Source organism: Hypanus sabinus, chromosome 6 (assembly GCF_030144855.1).
Source record: "Hypanus sabinus isolate sHypSab1 chromosome 6, sHypSab1.hap1, whole genome shotgun sequence".
Lineage (NCBI taxonomy): Eukaryota > Metazoa > Chordata > Chondrichthyes > Myliobatiformes > Dasyatidae > Hypanus > Hypanus sabinus.
In genome coordinates, this window is record NC_082711.1 from 154,311,372 (window position 1) to 154,327,654 (window position 16,283).

At 37.0% G+C, this 16,283-nt stretch overlaps 1 protein-coding gene across 7 annotated transcripts in view; it reads right to left on the reverse strand.

The window, feature by feature from the left end:
* Positions 1-16,283, reverse strand: part of LOC132395978 (protein-tyrosine sulfotransferase 1-like) — a 128,497-nt gene that overhangs the window by 82,254 nt on the left and 29,960 nt on the right. For all 7 annotated transcript variants that reach the window (XM_059973235.1, XM_059973229.1, XM_059973230.1 and 4 more), the window contains exon 4: positions 15,677-15,727. In XM_059973235.1, coding sequence (XP_059829218.1) covers positions 15,677-15,727 — 51 coding nt within the window. The remainder of the gene's footprint in view (positions 1-15,676; positions 15,728-16,283) is intronic.

A 16,283-nucleotide genomic window follows, 5' to 3' on the forward strand; every position in this document is an offset into this window, starting at 1 on the left:
TGAGTGGTTCCATAACAACAACCTCTGTCACAATGTCAGCAAGACCAAGGAGCTAGTTATTGACTTCAGTAAGAGGAAACCAGAGGTCCAAGAGCAGTCCTCATCAAGGGACCAGAGGTTGACAGGGTCAGCAGCTTTAAATTCCTTGGTGTTATTATTTCAGAGAACTTGTCCTGGGCTGGGTACATTAGTGCAGTTATGAAGAAAGTATAGCAGTGCCTCTACCGCCTGAGGAATTTGCAAGGATTTGGCATGACATCTAAAACTTTGACTAGTATCTGTAGTTGTGTGGTTGAGAGTATATTGGCTGGTTGCATCACGGTCTGGTATGGAAACACTAATGCCCTTGAACAGAACACCCTACAAAAGGTAGTGGATAGATCCCAGTCCATCACAGTAAAGCCCTCCTAATAATGTGTACATCTACAAGAAGCGTTATTACAGGAAGGCAACATCCATCATCAAGGACCCCATCACCCAGGTCATGCATTCTTCCTGTTGCTGCCATCAGGAAGGTGGTACAGGAGCCTCAGGACTCATCCCATCAGGTTCAGGAACAATTATTATCCTTCGTCCATCAGGCTCTTGAACCAAAGGAGATAACTTCACTCACCCCATCACTGAAATGTCCCCACAATGTACGAATTCACTTTCAAAGATTCAGCTCATGCTTTTAATAGTTATTGTCTATTTATTATTATTTCTTTCCTTTTGTATTTACACAGTTTTGTCATCTTTTGCACTGGTTGTATGCCCAGTTGATGTGGTATTTCATTGATTCTATTATGGTTATTGGATTTATTGAGTATGCCCACAAGAAAATTAATTGCAGGGCTGTATTTACACATAATGTTCTAGTCTAAAAATGATGGTTATATCATTTATCAATCCCCATCATTTTCTCACATAACCAGTTTCATTTCTGACCTAAGCTTTCAGGATTGGTTGAAACTGTATTTAGCTATCACCAACCCTCTAAGTACCCTCACCATTCATTTCTGGGTCATTATTATACAATGACACCTGTCTTTAAGTGGTGTGCCAGCACAACACATTACAAGAACCTTTCTACTAGCTCCCAGGGGATCCTGTTATATATAGAACCATATGGATTCTAATTTACAGCATGACTGAACCATGACCTTGCTCAGATTTATTGTCAGTGGGATTACTACATGGAACATTATGATGCAATGGGAAGGGCCTAACATTAGCCATTGGCTGGTCCAAGGGTATGGTTGTTCAGGATGAACCATCATTGCATGCTTAACGACATTTCTACTATCACACCCCATCAGTTAGTTTTAATTGATGCTCAGAGTCTAAAGTTTACGGGTAGTGCCAACCCATAGTTAATTTTCACCTCAAGATTTAGTAATAGGATTTCCATCCAGAGCCTCAGTTGTCAGGAAACAGACTTCATTTCTCTCTGATGTTTCAAATACCCGACCCCTAAGGCCAGTAAAATGCAACATGGCCCAAAAATCTGACAGTTACCTTTCTAGATTGTATTAAAATTTCTTACCTGCTACATTTTCCTTGGCCCTGCTTTTCTCAGAGGCATCATATTTTTGGTTAATAACAATTTAGTGATCAGGTTTAAAATCTGCCATCATCGGTAGTTCCAATAATTGAGTTCTTCAATTTATTTCATGACAAACTAACTTTAACATGTTTGTTCACAAACTAATACACAATTCTAGCTACTCTTACTTAACATAAACTTGCTCCCAAAGATTTTTAGTTTTATCTAAAGGAACACTTCTCATTCCCAACAGCATATTATAAATATTAGATATAGATCCATTATAAAAAGGTTTCAAATTAAAAATTATATCTAGCAGATTCTTATCAAGACTTTTAGGAAATGTACTTATTTGAGACCGTAAAAAATCTCTTATTTGTAGGTATCGAAAAAAATGAGTTTTAGGTAAACTGTATTTAGTTGACAGTTGTTCAAACGAAAAGAGACTTCCCTCTACAAACAAGTCCTGAAAGCATTTATGTAATACCTAATCTATCCCATTCTTTAAAAGCCACATTAATCATAGAGGTTTAATAAGAATCAGAAAAAATGAGACTCGAAGAGAAAATCTAAATAAGCCAAAGTATTTTCAGAATTGTATCCAAATTCTCATAGTGCCTTTAATTACCAGATTATCAGTTAAATTACTCAGAGACAAAGGAAGTGAGGATCCAAGAACAGATAATAGAAAATTTATTAACAGAGTTAGCTTCTAAAAAGAAACCTCCATCGGGCAATCTTCACGATTAATGTAATATAACCAAAATGTAAGATTTCTTATATTAACTGCCCAATAATAAAATCTAAAGTTTGGTAAGGCTAATCCTCCATTCCTTTTATCTTTCTGAAGGTGAATTTTATTTAATCTAGAACGCTTCTTCTTCCATATACAAGAAGATATAATAGTCAAGAGAATCAAAAATAGATTTAGGAATAAAAACAGGCAATGCCTGAAAAAGATATATCAATTTAGGTAATATATTAAAAATCTTTGGGAACAAGATTTACAGACTTCAATATCTGAGGAAACTTGGAATCATATTTTTAAATTGGTTAACACTTCATCGTTATGTGCCTACCACTCTCTCCTACAACTTAAAGTGGTCCATAGGGCCCATATGACCAAGGATAAGTTGTCTCCTTTTTATTTAGATATATCTCCGTATTGTGGTAAATGTAATAATGGAGAAGCTTCACTCATTCATATGTTTTGGACATGTCTGAGTCTTGGAAAATACTGGAAAGAAGTATTTCAAACTTTCTCGATACTTTTCAAAATAAACTTTAAGCCTAATCCTTTGATGGCTTTATTTGGTATTGTTGGAGGAAAGGATATTATTTTGGAGTCACGACTTGTACACTTTGGCTTTGATTTCGCTTATGGCCAGAAGGACGCTCTTGCTTAAATGAAAAGATGCGGCCACTCCTATTCACACCCAATGGTTACGTGATGTGATGTCATGTTTAAACTTAGAGAAGATTCAATGTTCAATTTCTGAATCTAGCCAAGACTTTCAAACATTGTGGGGACCTTTTTTTGAATTATCTTGAAAACCTTTGATTTGTTGCTAAAGCACAAATGATCGCTAATAATTTTTATTTCCTTTTTTTCTTTACTATTCAACTTTGGTCTTGGTAGTGGGTTAGATTTTTTTAATGTAATAAAATTACTATATTTCAATGTTATGAATTAATCAATCTGCCTGAAGGGTAAGTAGTCTTTATATGCGATTTAATATAATGTATTGATATATTTTTCTTGTACTCTGTATTCTTATATGTAAATTAATAATAATGGAAAGAACATAAACTTAGTAACCAACTTATACTGTTTAGTTAGCATTCCAAAGAATGACTCACTCCAATTTGCATTCCATGAGACAAAACCAAGTCTTAAAATAATGCTATCAGAAAACATGCATCTAAAGAAAAGGTTAACTAGTTGCAAACCAATCACTAATACACAACTGCAATGTTTTGTTTTTAAAGATTGAAACTGATCTTTAAAATACCAACTTAATCCTTCACTTTTCAAAGAAAATCCTTTAATCAAAATGAAGTTTGCCAGTGACTTTTATTTCAAACGTAATTCAATTTTCCCCAAGAGGCATACAAATGATTGTTATAGCCACATGTTTTGATCTTTTAATCAATTGATCTTCTACATTTTCCAACAGTAATTTTTGAAAACCTTACTTAGCTACTTAGATGTCTTTAGCAAGAAATGTTTAATTCATAACAATCCAAAATTTTCCAGGAACTTAGTGTAGTTATGCTGAACTTTTCTAACAGACTGCTAGCTAGAAGTCCCGAAATATTTACTAATATAAACACAAATTTCCACCGGACCTCCAACTATGAGGCCATGCCACCAAAGTATAATTAGCACGATGCTTCAATGTGTTGCTCCTGAACATAATAAGCTTTTGAAAGTAGTGCACTTTAGAAAAGAACCAATCAATAACAAAGATTTGGCTTCCTGAATAATTTGGTGTGTTTCTTATGGATTTTGGGCTGCTGATCATGAAAATCACCATCAAATTTCTCTATCACGTGCTATTTTTTGAAATTGTCAACAATTATTATTTCAATTCATAATTCAAGTCAACTAAAATGTTGTCCATAATGTAAGCTGAAAAGTATTCTGTCTTGTCCAGGTAAACCTGGGCATGCTAAGGCAGGGCAGATGCTACATGGCAGAACAAGTCTTACAAAGGCAATAAAAGCATCACGTGTTCTATGCATTGAGCTTGCATGTATATCAGTTTATGATCACATTGATACACATGCTCTATGCACAAATTAATTTACTGTATTTTCAGGAGTGTTTGTGATAGCAAAATGTCTCACCAATCTTGCAACAGCTGTGAAACTTCCTATTAAATTTGAGGTGGAATACGCTTAAATTGCGAAGAGATTCCTCTTATTAAGAAAGCCAATGAGCTCTTCTTTGGGTGTAAAATTGGTGACCAAGACAAAGCCTGAGCTCCTCACACTTGTGTGTCTACCAGAAAAAAGTGGGATCTCCTGGTGGCCACCCAGTTCAATTCAACTTCCCATTCTGACATGTCAGTCCATGGCCTTTTCTACTGCTGTGATGAGGCCACACTCAGGTTGGAGGAGCAACACTTGTATTCCATTGGGTAGCCTCCAACCTGATGGCATGAAAATCAATTTCTCGAACTTCCAGTAATACCTCCCCACCACCCTTCACCATTTCCCTCTCTCAGCTCACCTCCATCTGGTGCTTCCCCCTCCCCCTTTATTCCATAGACTTCTGTCCTCTCCTATCAGAGGCTCCTGATCTCCAGCCCTTTATCTCTTTCACTAATCAACTTACCAGCTCTTTTCTTCACCCTCTTCCCATCTCCTGATTTCACCTATTACGTACTTCCTCCTCCCCTCCTCCCACCCTCTTACTCTGACCTCTCATCTTTCTTCCCCTAGTCCTCATGAAGGGACTAAGCCCAAAACTTTATTTTTTTCCATAGATGTTACCTGGCTTGCTGAGCTCATCCAGCATTTTGAGCGTGTTTCTTTCACAATAGCTTTTAAACAAATGCAAACAGAAAACAAAAGGAAACAAAAGAGAACATTTCAAAATCCACATTTGTATTCTCTCTCTTCTGGAACTTCACTTTAAAAAGTGTTTACACCCAGTGAAATATAACATTAATACTAAAGCCAGCATATAAATAAAAAGTGGATGGGGGTGTCAACAGGGAATTAACAATTCACATTTAACCAATGAATCCCGGGAGCATAAGTTTACAATTGAGAACTATCCTTTGTACAATAGTTCTATTCATGCTGACTATAAATTGTTCAATGGTTATTTGTATGTTACTGAATGAATAAATATATGCTGAAAGAATCACTGAGCTCCAAAGAAGACATGAGCAACAAGCTCAGCAACCTGTCTGCTGCACTCAATGTGTCCCCTAGTATCTCCACTCCAAGGACATAGGATAACAGCCAGAGATCACATCTTCAGTTCCAAAAAAATTCTGGCTTTTCCAACTGCCTTAACGTACTAACCTTTAAGATATGCACACTGCCTTTTTCCAAATTAACTTTCAATACTGCTTATAATAAATTATATTGGGGCCTTATTAATGCATGTAGTTAGCAGTTAATATTGACCGCACATGGTAATAGTTAGGATGCTGATACTGCATTTAGTTGATGAGCTGTCTGCTTTATGTTAAACAGATGAAGGGGAACAACATCTGCACCTGCTTCCTGTGGCTTTCCTGTTTAGTTTCTTGATTATCTGTGCCATGTTCTCTTTCTATAACTTCATATCTCTCTGTACTAAATTTTAGCTATGTGGTTGAAACGAGTTGACAATGATCCGGGCTTCAGGTTGCTATCTTTAGACTTTGCACACAGTTAATAAAAGTCAAATAACTCTTGTGACCATCATAATTACTGCTCCTGACAGCCCAACCTTAAGAAGTTTGTCACATTTGTCAAGTTTGTCACATCTTCTATCATGACTTCAATTCCTGCTTTGGTGTTTCTATAGTCTGAAATCATATTTTCATAAAACTCCTTAAAACTGAATGCCAACAGGCAACTAATCAGATTAAAAGGCTGGTGAAGGCTCATTTGAAAATATACATTTTCAACTAAATACCTCCTTTGGTGGAATTGTTTAAGGACGTGGTTGTGAAGAGATATGTACCTGTGTTATTTTTGAATAATAAAAAAAAAGATTTGTAAAGAGATACTAATTTAAAGAGATCTGCATATAGTGTTTTTCATATTCTAATGTGGACAAGCAACATAGTGCAGTAAACTCCCACAAGCAACAATGAAACTAATGGCCATATCATCTATACAATGCATTGGTTGTTTGGTAAGTGTTGCTAAATTCACACAACAGCAATATATAATTATTCAGGGAATGCATTAGAGATGCATTTCACCTCCACTCCAAGGAAAACCTAGCTGATTCAATCGCACCTCACATTTGAAAAACTTTAACCCAGGCAACAATTCTTTTTGTCCTCTCCAGTGCAACCATATCTTTCCACTTGATGACCAGAAATGCACAATGCTCTGTTCCTCAATACTACCCAGGGCCCAACCATTCACGGCATATGCCCTTACCCATGTTATCCCGAGTGCATCAACTATACTCAGGACTACATTCTACCATTGCTCTGCCCATTTTATTGACTAATATCTTCCTGAAACTTAAGACTATCCTGCTACCTCTCAATAATGCCATCAATTCGTGTGTCATCTGCAAAGATAATGATATCTCCTAAATTCCTATGCAGACTATCGATGTATATGGCAAACAGAAAATAGGATAGGTTGGTGAAGAAAGCTTTTGGTATGTTGGCCTTTATAAATCAGAGCATTGAGTATAGGAGTTGGGATGTAATGTTAAAGTTGTACAAGGCATTGGTAAGGCCGAATTTGGAGTATTGTGTACAGTTTTGGTCACCGAATTATAGGAAAGATGTCAACAAAATAGAGAGAGTACAGAGAAGATTTATTAGAATGTTACCTGGGTTTCAGCATCTAAGTTACAGGGACAGATCGAACAAGCTAGGTCTTTATTCTTTGGCGCGTAGAAGGTTGAGGGGGGACTTGATAGAGGTATTTAAAATAATGAGGGGGATAGATAGAGTTGACGTGGATAGGCTTTTTCCATTGAGAGTAGGGGAGATTCAAACAAGAGGACATGAGTTGAGAGTTAGGGGCAAAAGTTTAAGGGTAACGTGAGGGGGAATTTTACTCAGAGAGTGGTAGCTGTGTGGAACGAGCTTCCAGTAGAAGTGGTAGAGGCAGGTTCGGTATTGTCATTTAAAGTAAAATTGGATAGGTATATGGAGAGGAAAGGAATGGAGGGTTATGGGCTGAGTGTGGGTCAGTGGGACTAGGTGAGAGTAAGCACTCGGCACGGACTAGAAGGGCCGAGATGGCCTGTTTCTGTGCTGTAATTGTTATATGGTTATATGGTTAAAAGATCCCAGCACTGATCAATAATTCCCTATCACTGATATTTGATCCAGAGGCCTGTTATCAAGCTCATCCCTGATTCCCTCCTTAAATGTACAGTCCTCCAATCTCCTTGCCTCTCATCTACAGCCAGTGAAGATCTATCAAGTCCTCTACAAGCTCCTCCCTTCTCTCCATCACTGCCTGGGATAAAGTACTGTTTAAAAGCCTATAGCTACAGTGCCTCAGACTTTTGCAGAGTTACGCATATGTAAACAAGGAGCAGAGCAAGATAGTAAATCTGGCGGAGGCAAAGGATGTTGGGAATGGTGAGGATGGAACGCTGTGGGAGAGGTGTGGGATAAGTGGCAGGGAAAGAGTGCTAGGGTGTGGGGAGGTGCGAATGCAGACACACTCAGCACTGAGACAATAGACAAGGTCATTTGATTCCAAACAACTGGTTTATTGTTCATCACAGAATGTCTCTCTGTGGGCTCCCTTCTCCCTTTCCCTTTTCCCAACCAGGATTCCCCTTTCCCTGCCCCTTTCCCACTCTCAGAACAAAATAGAAACCCATATCAGAATTAGGCTTATCACCACTCACATATCACAATTTTTTTTTCGCTGCAACAATATAGTGCAATACATAAGTACATAAAGTACAGTGCAAAAGTCTTAGGCAACCTAGCTATATGCTGTATTGTACCTAAGAATTTTGCAAGGTACTGTAGATCTCAATGGGCCTTTAAGATCGATCAATCTTTAAACCCTTTAAAGACACATAATACCTCCTTTTTAATGTTAACACATTCTCAGATTTCAGCATCCCCCTTGTTGAATTCTTCAGCAGTAATGGCCTCCTTATGAATGCAAGTGAGAAGAATGCATTTAAAATCCCAATTGTCCTCTAGCTCTGAACAAATGCTGCTATATGTATTCCATATGGCTCTGTTCTTTCCATGGTTACCTTATTGCCCTTAACACAACATAGAGAGTTTGCTGAATTTCCATAATCCTGCCTGCCAGTGGTCATTCATTATCCTCTTTAACCTCTTAATTTCTTTACATTCATCTTCTATTTTTAAATATTCTGGAAGTTCTTTTCCATTTTCAGTTGTTTTAGTCACATGCTTACTTTCATCTTTATCACATTGATGATACTTCTTCTTATCCAGTGTTCCCTTTTCCTTTTAAATTTATAAAAATATATCTGAATATTTTCAAATTTAAATGCGTCCTACTGGTCTGTTATATACTGACCTACAAATATCTGCTCCACATTTACCAGGTTTTATCTTAGGACAGTGAAAAAGGCATTTTTCCTCAAATCCGAAATCTTAATTTCATGACTATCTTTATCCCTTCCCATAACTACCTTGAAACTTATGATCACTATTTGCAAAATGCTCTCCCACTGATACTCTAACAACATGACCAGCTACATTCTCTAAGATTAGGTCCAATGACATCCCCTACTATGATAACCCGACTACATCATATTTCTTTGTGATTTGTCGAGATCTCTCCCTCCCTATCTCAGGCTGACAGTTAGGAGACCACCTCCTTGTTCCTAAGTTTTACTTATATGGTTTCATTTGAAGAGTCTTCTTGGATATCATCTCTCACAATGCTACCTTTTCTTAACAAACCCCCTACCTATTCCAGTCAGGCCTGAAGATATTATGCCCTAGGATATTGGATTGCCATTCCTGCCTTCCTTTTGGTCATTACAATGAATGTAATTTTTACTTGCATTCCTCTTAGATACCCTATCACGTACTTTATCATGCCTATTAGCTCCTCCCAATGGACTGACACAGATCCAGATTTATCACATGCTGATCAAAACATATAGTGAAGTGCGTTTTTGCATGAAGAGTCAACACACCCATGAATTTGCAGGGGGGGGGGGGGGTGCAGTATCCTATCTCCAAATTTGCCACCATAGCATGCGCACAATGCTCATTATAACAACACAGAACACAACAAAACTGAACATGACGAGCAGCAATAAAAGCAACAGCAAAACAAGTCATGTTCCTCCTTCGGCTGCCATAACTGTACATCTATTCTGGACCTCTTAATCAAGGAACACACACAAAATGCTGGAGGAACTCAGTAGGTCAGGCAGCATCCATGGAAAAGGAAGTTTTGGGCCAAGCCAGAAAGAAGAAGAAAGAAGGATCCTGAATAAGCTTCTCCGCCCAAAATGTTGACTGTTTGCTTTTTTTCATAGCTCCTACCCAACTTGCTGAAGTGCCTCCAGCATTTTGTAAGTTGCTTTGGGTTTCCAGCATCTGCAGATTTTCTCATGTTTGTGATTTATTACTCAGCCAAATTTGCTAAACACCCCAAAAAATCTACTTCAGATAAAAATTTGACTGTAACACATGTTAAAACTAAATATTTTAGTTAATCACATTTTGCATGGATAGTAACCAACAAACATGGCAATTGCAGTGGTGAGCAGTTAAGCACTCAAAAAAGCTAGAAATGAGGATCTAGGATGAAAGCTGCAGACCTTTAGTTATAGAAACACTATACAAAAACAGGAGGAAACCCAGATTTTCATCAAGAAAAAAATAACAATTATGAAACAGCAATAGTGGAGAAATCTACAGTGGTATTAATAGACAACATTGATGAACCAGGAAAAAAAAAGCTGATGTGATTTCTTAGCAGATCAATAATATTGCAATGGAAACCTTGACTCAAGGGCAGAGAGAATATAATTAACAGAAATTTTAATTCAGTTCAATGGCACAAGCTAGTAGAGCTGCAGCTTCATAACACCTGAGACCAAGTTCACTCCTGATCTCAGGTGATATCTATGTAAAATGTACACATTCTTTCTGTAATTCCAGGGACTCTGATTTCCTCTCACATCCCAAACATGCGCAGTTTGCCCATTGTAAACTGTTCCTTCTATGTAAGCAAGTGATAGAATTGGCAAGAATTGATGAAAATGTGAGCAGAATATGGGATTAATGTAAGATTAGCATAAATGGGTTGTGGATGGCTGGCTTCGGCAATGCCTGTACTCACCACACTGGCTAGGGTGTAACCCCAAGTTTAACCCTCCTGAAAAGTATTTAGAACCCCTGTTACAAGGATATTGGTCTGTTCCTCTTGCCCCAAGTCATTCCCAAACCTCAGAAATCCAAACTCTCCCATCTCCATCATCAGGTACTGAAGGAATTTAGTGGGTCAAGCATGGGCCAGTGGTCATTCATTTCAATTGCACTTGACATTGCCAAAATGATAAGACAATAAGAGGAGCAGAATTAGACTATTCAGCCCATTGAGTTTGCTCTGTCATTCCATCATGACAGATTTATTATCCCTCTCAACCCCATTCTTATGCCTTCTCCCCATAACCTCTGGCATTCTGACTAATCAAGAACCTATCAAACTCTCCTTTGAATATACTCAGTGGCTTGCCCTCCACAGGCATGAATTCCACAGATTCACCACCCTCTTCTCATTTCTATTCTACATGGATACCACTCTAACCTAAGGCTATGCCCTCTGGTCCTAGACTCACCCTCTATAGGAAGCATTTTCTCCATATCCTCCATATCTAGGTCTTTTAATATTTGATAGGTTTCAATGAGATACCCCTTAATTCTTCTAAACTCCAGCAAGTACAGACCCAGAGACATTAAACACTCATGCATTAACCCTTTCATTCCTGGAATCATTCTCCTGCAATTTTGTCTTATCATCTGCTTAACCATCCTCATAGTCTCACTAAACACTGGATTGACTTGTGTACTAACTGCCACATCTTCGGCCCTTTCACTCTGGTTCCCATCCTATTGCCAACTTTTTTTAAATCTTCCTCAACAGCTCCAAGCAAACCTGCCCACAAGGAGACTGGTCTCCCTCAGTTTCACGTGATACATCTATCAGATCATGGCTAAATGAGCAACATCTCGTATCCTGCCTGGGCAATCTCCAACTTATTTATACTAGTTTTCCTTCCAGTCCAGATGAAGGGTCTTGACCTGAAAAGTCAACAGTCCATTTCCTCTATAGATGCTCCCTGATCCACTGAGTTCCTTCAGCTCTTGTGTGTTGCTTCAGATTTCAGCATCTTGTGTCTCCACCTGCACAAACTATTCATTTACTTGATCTTCCTGCTTCTGTACATATCAGCAGGGGAAGCAAACTTGAGATCCTTCTTTTTCACTTGTCCTAGATCCTTCAACTTTGCATGCAGGATTTCATCTGCTTATCTCCAATATAACTAATGCTAATATGTTGAGACTTCTGCAAGGAAACCTTCACCTCATTATCTCTTACTGACGTTTCATAGGTGTTGAACCACACTTGTAAGAAGAACAGAAAGTTGCAGCAACACAGAACATGCTCTGGGCAGAGGATTTTACTGGGCATCACCAAGGGTGGCTTGGTTGTTCCATTACTGATTAAACTGGATGAAAATCATAGCTGCCAGAATGAGTCAGTAACAGGCAGCGAGGGACACAGTGAGAGACAATCTTAATTATCCTCATCCTCACCTATATAACTGCAGAAAATTCATACATCCATGATTATTACTACACAGTCATTGTGGGCACAAAGTCCAACCTTCATATTGAGGACAATTTGGCAGCTCAAAACATGCCAATGCATTTGGCCATAAGCAGCAATAACATACATCATCTGTAACCTCATGGTTCAAAATCTCTCCCACTTTACCATTACAGTCAAGAATAAGCTGAGAGCATTGCACACTGTCAATACCATGAAACTAGACATTCCAGCAGTAGTACTGAAGACCAGCGCTCTACACACCGCACAATTCAGTTTTGGGATTGCCATATCAGAAAAGTTTAATTGCTGGATTATTTACCTAAAAAAAAGTATCCCACAAAGGCAGATGATGAATTTAAATGTGGGTATTTTAAAAAGCTGAAATAAAAAACCTGCATCATTATGCTAACAGTGAAACATTTGGATTGTCTTAAAAACCTTGTAGTTCATTAAAATAGTTCAGGGAAGGAAATCTGCCAGTCTCACATAATATAATTTAGTATACCATTTAATATACTATGTTTATTTGGCCCTCGAAATGTTAGGCCATTCAGTTCAAGAAAACAAGAAAAAAAAATCTCACTAGAACTATCAGCACCATGATGTTGTACTACTGAAGTAATATATACAGAGCTTAAAGAGAAATACTTAAGAATGGGAAATGGTGGGGAAAAAATCCGTAACTGACAACACCTGTGTAGAGAAAAAGTCATTTGCCATTTCTCAGTATATTTGTTCATTGGTTTGGTAATCAAACCCATTTATTATCCAAACATTTCTTATATTTTTTTCTTTGCTTTCCATCATTTTACTATGTCCATATTGTGAGGCAAATTTTGTGCCATTTTTGTGCAAGTTACAATATCCCACACCCTACATGTGATATGGAAAGGTATGTGATATGGTACCAGGAGAAAGCCCACATGACCCCAGAGAGAACATGTCAGGTCCACACAGAGAAGACTAGAAGTTGGGATTGAATATGGATCTCTGGATTTGAGGTTGTATTAGCTGCACTACTGTGTCACATCTGGAACAAAGGTTTTCTTCTTCTCTCTCATCCTTCTATCTTTGTCTCCTGGCAACTCATTTCTCTAACTAGACATCTTGCAAAATAAGTAAGTTTGGACTTAGAATGACAACTAAAAGTGAGAAAATAATTTCAAAATATATACTGGTGGAGAAAAAGTCCACATGAATTAAAAACAATTCTTTAGCAAATGAACAAAAAGGAAACCTTCTAGCAAGAGAATTACAGTACAAACTAGACACAATTCACACAAGAAAATGTGCTTGATCTGAGAAACGAGATTGAAGTACAATGACAGAAAGTTACAAAAACTAAAATCCAAAAAGCAAAAATGAATGAACAAGCGATGGAGTAAAAAGAAAGATTAGAATAATGAAAGGAAATGACAAAAATTATAGAGCAAGGCAAGGAACACTCTGCCTTTGTCACAGGAAGCTTAAAGTGTAAATGAAGGGATAGACCAATAAAGATGACGACACAGGGCATTCACTGAAATGCAATTATTCCATTTTAAATCAGGAGATGGTTCCTGATGAACTACATCAGGGTATACTAGTGAAGTGATACTTCATTAGTTAATTACATCCTGTAAAAGAGTTTCAGTGACAGGCATTTGAAAAAAAACATTGCTGCAAAACATCAATTCCTTTGAGAATCCTGTCTATACCTGATCATTCATAAAATACATTTGCTTTATTTGTCACATGTACATCAAAACATACAGTGAAATGCATCATTTGCTTCAATGACTAACAGAATCTGAGGATGTGCTGGGGGCAGCCCATAAGTGCTTGTGGCTTGCTTCCAGTACACAACTTATTAACCCATGTCTTTGGAATGCACGAGAAAACTGAAACACCTGGAAAAAGCCTACATCGTTATGGGGAAAACGTACAAACTCCTTAAAGACAGCAGTGGGATAGGTCGCTAGTGCTATAAAATGTTATATTAACCATTACATTACAGTGAGCCATGTTGTTCATACTATCAAACTGGCCTTTAACTCCTCAATGGCATAAGGATTAAATACAACCTAATTATTGCCATTTTCATCCAAAAGGTAAAAGCAGAGTTTCTAAAAAAAAATTGTACCCAAGCATATTTACATTTTAAAGTTGTGATAGAAGGCTGAAAGAACAGCTAAGTAAACCATATATTCAGGAAATGAGAAATTGTTAAAAAGTGGTAACCACAAACCAGTCCATGAAATGTAAGAATTATCTACTTCCAAACAAATAATGCAATAAATATTGAAAAAAAAGTTTTAAATATACAAGTACAAGCTCATCATTAACCTTAAATACTTTGGTATTTAGTAATTCTCAATAAAGGTCAGTACAGATTCAGTGGACTGATGTGCATGTTTCTATGATATATGACTCAACACAAGTGCATCACTGTAACTGTTGACCTGCATTACCTCTGATCTGATAAAATCTCAAAGTTAAAATGAGCATCTTTGTGATGAATTCCAGTTATAGTCTTTTTGGAATTTCTTCCCTGAATCTGTTCTACCTTATTTAAGGAAGCCCTTCCAATTTACTTTTCTGTTTCTGCTTATAATCATCTGATATAAACTGTGTGTCAACTTTTGCTTGGAACTTATCTCCCCTTTGAAAATAAGGAGAAGTACTTTACAGCAACATTCATTATACTCTTAAAATTCTTTTTCACTTTGAGAATTTTGCTTACCATATTTGTCTATCTCCCACCTTATTGTTTTTCCTTGCAGTTCACTTTCGACAAAAGTTTTTTAAAACTACATGCTAGAGAAAAATTACTTAGGTTTTAAAATTTGTTTTAACTTTTCCCCATTTCCCCATTCTCTCATTTTCTCCAGAGATTAATAACTTTGGAAACTTTCTAACTCTTGTTTATTTACACATGTTCCATTGGTTTGTCATTCTGTCAATTTACTCTCCCTGTAACATTGAGAAGATTGTTATTGTGCAATATAGTCGATACCGTATCTTGTATCAAAATCTTGACAGGTTTAAATAGGGAAAATAGAGAAGCAGAATAGTCAAGGGCTAGGTTTACGGTGCACAGCAAAAGATCCAAATGTGATATGAGAAGAACCCTTTATACAGCTAACAATAGGAGTTGAAAAGCACTGTACCAAAACATAGTGGATCTAAAAGAAACAAAAATATTTTAACTTTTTGAAGATAATGAACTTGCAGGGATGAAAGGAAAGTCAAAAGAATTAGAAGGCACTGATGTGTTTTGCTGAATAACCTGTTTAAAGATACAATGATTCTCCAGTTCCAAATGTCTATATCAGTCTACTAAGAAGTGTTTTATCCCCAAATTAAGTTCCTTTGTTTTATACTTTATTTGTTTCTGCAATTCATTTGATTATATTGGAATCACAAATTCTCAACTACACCCTTATTTTACTTCTCTTTACATACCCTATCCAAGCAAAGGTACAAGAATTTTGATAGTTTACAATTAAATATGGAACTAAACCAAACATTTCTTTCTAATAACTATACTCCGAGATGCTTCGCAATAGCCTCCAGTTTAGGCAAATTTAAACTTGTAAACATAAGCACAAGATCACATGCAACAACTTTTTTAAAACAATAAACCCCAAGTTGACATGATGAAACCTAGTACTGTACCTGTGGCTGATCTTTAAGAAATTCAGGTCGCTGAAAGTCACCTTTGATGACCTGGGGAAAAAAATGAGTTCCTTTTAGATACACCAGGTTTCTGTCAATGAAGCCATCTTAAGCAAAATATGGCTACTTAGCTCCACCTAACAAATAGTGTGGACTTCATTTTTTCTGCGGGGGGAGAAGGTAGAGGAAAAAAATCAAGAATGCAGATCTGCAGGCCTGTGAAAGTCAAGTTAAACATTATTCCATTAAATACTACCGCAATAAATGAAACAGAATATATCAATATGAAATTCCAATAGCCTTTGTGAAAATATTGTATTTTCAATGTATAACCTAAAATCAAATGACACTAAAAATTTGAATGCAACAGATTTTGATTAAATCAGTCTCAAGCATATTGCTGCACACCATAATTTATTAAGTATTTAAATACATCAAGTACAGATACAGATGTCAAAACACTTGGTTACAACCATCTAAAATGAATACATGGGGAATAAATGAGAAGGAGACAACTATTCAATCATGTTCCATCATTACTATTTCACAACCACTCAGTATTTCACCTCTATTTACAGCTTTGCCTACTTTCCTTGGTACTTTAAAT